At 41.5% G+C, this 5,000-nt stretch overlaps 1 protein-coding gene across 3 annotated transcripts in view; it reads right to left on the bottom strand.

The window, feature by feature from the left end:
- The window catches only part of LOC125034872 (kinesin-like protein KIF28P), a 29,545-nt gene that overhangs the window by 22,419 nt on the left and 2,126 nt on the right, over positions 1-5,000 (bottom strand). For all 3 annotated transcript variants that reach the window (XM_047626920.1, XM_047626918.1, XM_047626919.1), the window contains exons 2-7: positions 4,759-4,956; positions 4,048-4,180; positions 3,623-3,805; positions 2,763-2,982; positions 1,239-1,362; positions 362-500 (exon numbers count right to left, since the gene is read on the bottom strand). In XM_047626920.1, the coding sequence (XP_047482876.1) occupies positions 362-500; positions 1,239-1,362; positions 2,763-2,982; positions 3,623-3,805; positions 4,048-4,180; positions 4,759-4,956 (997 nt within the window). The remainder of the gene's footprint in view (positions 1-361; positions 501-1,238; positions 1,363-2,762; positions 2,983-3,622; positions 3,806-4,047; positions 4,181-4,758; positions 4,957-5,000) is intronic.

The following is a 5,000-nucleotide window of genomic DNA, read 5'->3' as shown; positions in this document are numbered from 1 at the left end:
TTGTAAGATAAAAAAGAATTCTGTAACCCCTATTTCAGAATTATAGATTTATATTCTCATCAGAAAATACTGAGTTAAGGACTTGTTGTAGTTGTTAATTTAATGTGATGTTATTATCATGTTGTTATCTGTTTTTATTGTAGTTGTTATAATTTCACTGTTTCGTTCTCTCTAATTTCTTGATATTAATATTTCGTTCTTCTTGTTCTTCCCTATTTCTTTCTTATAGAAGTGCCTTGCCATTGTTTTAATTTCTTATTCCATTTTTATATTAATGTTTTACTCTTCATTATTACACTATTGTCAGCACATTTTTTTTTTTTTTAATCATCGTTGTCGTACGCATTCCGCCTCAACTGACCGTATCTGAGCGTCGACAGCGTTTCCTCGTAGTTGATATCCGCGGGCGAGATAGCAGCTATCATGATCGTCTTGCTGTTCCCTCCCAGGGCGTTCATGAGCAGCTTCGTCAGCTTGGAGTCTCGGAATGGAACACGAGTCTGTGGATAAGTTTATTTTTTAAGCATTAGTTGTAATAGTATTTTTTTTTTTTTTTTTTTGGGGGGGGGGAGAGGGGGGAAGGGAATTTCTATGGGGGATGGAATGGCAGAGGATGGAATTATTTCTATTTTTATTTCTATTTCTCTTTCTCTTTCTCTTTCTCTTTCTCTTTTTCTTTCTCTTTTTCTTTCTCTTTCCATTTCTTTCTTTCTTCCTTTTCCTTTTTTTAAATAATCTGCTTTGTCTGTTATATGGAAATGGAATGATAATATAGATTTTTAACTGTGTATTACAAGACGGAATCATAATTTTGTTGTGCATAGCTAAACGAAGGAATATAATCCAGCTTTATATTTAGTGACCAGAAGATATTTAATTAGAGCGAGAAAGAGATACAATCTGCTTATATACAGCATTTCAATGAGGAAAAAATATAATCTATCTTTATATTCACTGGATATTATATGCTAAAGACAATACAACCTGTGTTAGAGACATATTTATAATGCAAATAAAAAAGGCAGATGAGTTTTCGAAATCATAGCATTAGAAGCGTGATTTCTCTCATGACAAATTACATTTCCAATAAAATCACCAAACACCATTGATAAAAACACACAAACACGTCAAAAAAATAATTCTTTCATTCTACTTTTTCCTTCTTTTCCATTTCCTCCTTTCCCCCCTTTCAATCTATCTTTTCCATCTCTCTATTTCCCCATCTGTCTCATTCTTACCGGTTTTCCCGACGCGTTTTCCGCTAGGGCGTGGATGCAGTTGCCCAAACATGTTAGAGACAAGTTGATGCCTGCTCCTTCCTTCAGCCTCTCTCCCGTAGCGCCTGTACTGTCCACGCGCTCGCTAAAGGAAAAAGGGAGATTCTGAGTTTTTTTCTTTGTTTTTTTGACAGAAGAGAATATCAAAGCTTCCGTAAATGTGTCAGCGAGTGTGAGTGTGCACGTATCTACGACGAAAAGGGACGTTGAGAGATTATTGAAGTCTCTCTCTGTCTCTGTCTGTCCGTTTATTTGTCTTTGTGGATATCTGTCTATCTATCTATCTATCTATCTATCTATATATATATCTATCTCTATCTATCTCAAACTATCTATCTATCTATCTATCTCTATTTATCTATCTCAAACTATCAATCTATCTCTATATATATTTTTATATTTATATGTCTCAGTCTATCTATCCATTTATCTATCTCTCTCTCTATATATATATATATGTATCAATCTATCTATCCTATCTATCTATCTGTCAATCTCTATCTATATCTGTCTATCGATCTGTCTGTCTGTCTACCTTCCAGCCCTCTTTTTGCCACCTTACTGAAGTGTGTCAGTGTTTAAGTATTTATTGTATCTGCATATACCTGAATCTGCCCATCTGTCTGTCTACATTTTTTATATTTATTTCTATGTGCCAAACCCTCTATCCCTTAGTCTGTTTTCCATCAATCTATCTATCTTTATATCCAGTAGTCTATCAGTCCACCAATCAATATATCTGTTTATATTTGTTTCCACTATCTCTCTATACCTCCATCTCTCTATCTATAGTGTGGGTCTTTTATATGGCTTAACATGATAATAATAACAACAATAATAATAATGATAGTGTAATTATTATCTAATTATCTCATTGTCTCTCACCACCGTTGTCTTCAGTCTCTGTCTCCATATCTCTCACCATCTATCCATCTATCTCACTATCTCATCATCAAGCTCTGTTTCATCCTCTCCATCTCTCACCTTCCCGACAGAACCACGAGATACATCATCACCTTCTTCAGTCTCAATCTCTGTCTCTTTCTTTTTCGCCATCTCTCTCTTTCTCTCTCTATCTCTCTATCTCTAGGCCTCTCTATCTATCTATCTCTCTCTCTCTCTCTCTCTCTCTCTATCTATCTATCTATCTATCTATCTATCTATCTATCTATCTATCTATCTCCCTCTCTCTAATTTGTGTGCTGTGTGGTGCAGCTGTAGCGTTCTCGTCTAGCAATCTTGCTGACCTGCGTCCGAATCCCTCGCCGCCAGTGGATGGTAACCCCGGCCATTCCTTGCACACAAACTTAGAAGCAAAATAAAACAGACACTATGTCACATCAAGAATACCCATTGTATCAAATGGAATAAAATTAAACCTTTAACCTCTCTCTCTCTCTCTCTCTCTCTCTCTCTCTCTCTCTCTCTCTCTCTCTCTCTCTCTCTCTCTCTCTCTCTCTCTCTCTCTCTCTCTCTCTCCCTCACCTTCCCGCCAGATCGACGAGATTCACCACCGCCTTCTTGGCTGTCTCCTGCCCCGCCCCGTTCTTGAATTTCTGAGTGAACTCGATGCCGACGATGGTGTGGGCTCGGGAGGAAGTGGCGTTCATGTTGGTGGAGGCGATGGTGCGGTTTACAGTGCCCTCGTTCATCTTCTGTTCAATCTCCTGGTAGTTGGACACCATCGCCATCTTCAGGCCCTCGGCTGGGGTGGGGGAGGGGAGGGGGAAGAGCGGGGGCGGGGAGGTGGTTAGAAGAGGTGGTTGAAGGCATGAAGAATATAGGAAGTCTAATTACTTTTTTTGTATAAAATTTCTACCTTGGGTTATAGGCTAATAAATAGTTTCTTTAACCCATTGTCGAGGGCATGTCACGAACGTCCATGCCATGCCCACTGTGAGTTTACTTGCTTGATTGCTTTTATACATAGATGGCTACACTTGTACTAAGTCACCAATGAGCCAATTACGAGTGCTGCCTGTCTCGCTCGTTTACCCTTTTCATTGATTTACGAAAATATTTTACGTTATCTTATTTTGCTGTTACCAATGTTTATAGCATTATAGTAGTTATAATATTTATAATAAGAATAACACCATTGGTATTTATAGCATTAGTAAAAAATACGTGTTTGTCCGCCAATTCAAGGAAAGGTGAAATCAGGTAAGGCTATGCACTAGCAGAGCCATCTATGTAGAGACATTTCACAAAACAAAATAAAAAATCCCCGGGGGCAATGGGTTAAACACTTTGGTTGTGTTTCTTTCGCCGTCCCTTGCCCTCCCATTCCCTTCCCTCCATACGTCCTCTTCAAATCTCCTAAAAATATATATATATATACTCACCATAAAAGCCCTTCTTCGGGTGTTGCCTGACCTTGAGCCCTTGCTTCTTCTTGCTGGGGTTGAGGAGGTCTCGCACAACCTCATTGTAGATCTCCAGCATACTGAACCGAACCTCAAATTCCTTGGTTCCTTTCTGCTCGGTGATGCCTTGGAATAGTTTCTCGCAGAACATCGGGACGACGCCTGTGGGGGGCAGGGAGGGGGGTGGGTAATAAATGGTTATTTAGGGATATTTATATAGGTGTGAGGGGTGGGGGATGGGGTAGTATGGGGGTTGAGTGTGTGGGGGGTTGTTTGTGTGTGTGTGTGCTTGTGTTTGTTTGTTTGTTATGTGTGTGTGTGTGTTATATAATGCACTTAATACAATAAATAACCATTTCGTGCTATATTGAATTATATTTCAGATTATACGCATCTACAGTTACCTTTGTTGGCCCCGTAGCCGATGACAGACCAAGATTTCCCCGAGCCTGTCTGGCCGTAGGCAAAGAGCGTCGAGTTGTAGCCGTCCCACGCATTCTTGAGTATCCCCCCACCGAGGTCGTCGAACACCGTTTTCTGTGATGTAGAAATAACAGTTAGTGACAGAAAACGGGAACTACTTTGCGTAATAATAAGGATAATTAGCATCGATAACCGTATTACCAGTAACTATAATAAAAAAAAAATGACAGTAATAACAATAAAATATCACTTCCCCAGCCCCATCGCTGCAGTTCTTCACCATGATAATAGGTATAATCAGTAATGACAGTAATACAATTAACAATAACACCATAACCCGGTCCCCGCCCTTAAGCACCGCCCTAACACCTCGCCCTCAAGCACCCTGCCCTTACCCTGCCACCTCGCCCTCAAGCACCCTACCCTTGCCCTGCCACCTCGTCCTTAACCACCCTACCCTTGTCCTAACACCTCGCCCTCAAGCACCCTACCCTTGCCCTGCCACCTCGCCCTCAAGAACCCTACCCTTGCCCTGCCACTTCGCCCTCAAGCACCCTACCCTTTCCCCGTCACCTCGCCCTCAAGCACCCTACCCTTGCCCTGCCACCTCGCCCTCAAGCACCCTACCCTTTCCCCGTCACCTCGCCCTCAAGCACCCTACCCTCCCCTACCACCTCGCCCTCCAACCTTACCTGATCGCAGTACTTGGATCCCGCGCTATCCTTGGCAAAGTACCCGTCGGGCATCTCCTTGCTCCCGTCGAAACTCCAGTACGAGAAGTCATACGTGAAGGCCTTGACATCAGCTTCGTCGTCGGGGTTAAGGAGCTTCGTCACCTTCCCGTTCATCTGGATAATGTTCTTGGCTTTGCGTCCCTTCTCGCGTTTGTTGTGCGGAGGGAATTAAGGGAAAAGAAGCGGAATTTGGTTGATGG

Source organism: Penaeus chinensis, chromosome 18, assembly GCF_019202785.1.
Source record: "Penaeus chinensis breed Huanghai No. 1 chromosome 18, ASM1920278v2, whole genome shotgun sequence".
Classification (NCBI taxonomy): Eukaryota; Metazoa; Arthropoda; class Malacostraca; order Decapoda; family Penaeidae; genus Penaeus; species Penaeus chinensis.
Note: the sequence above shows the minus strand (reverse complement) of the source record. Positions and strands in the feature narration are given on the sequence as shown.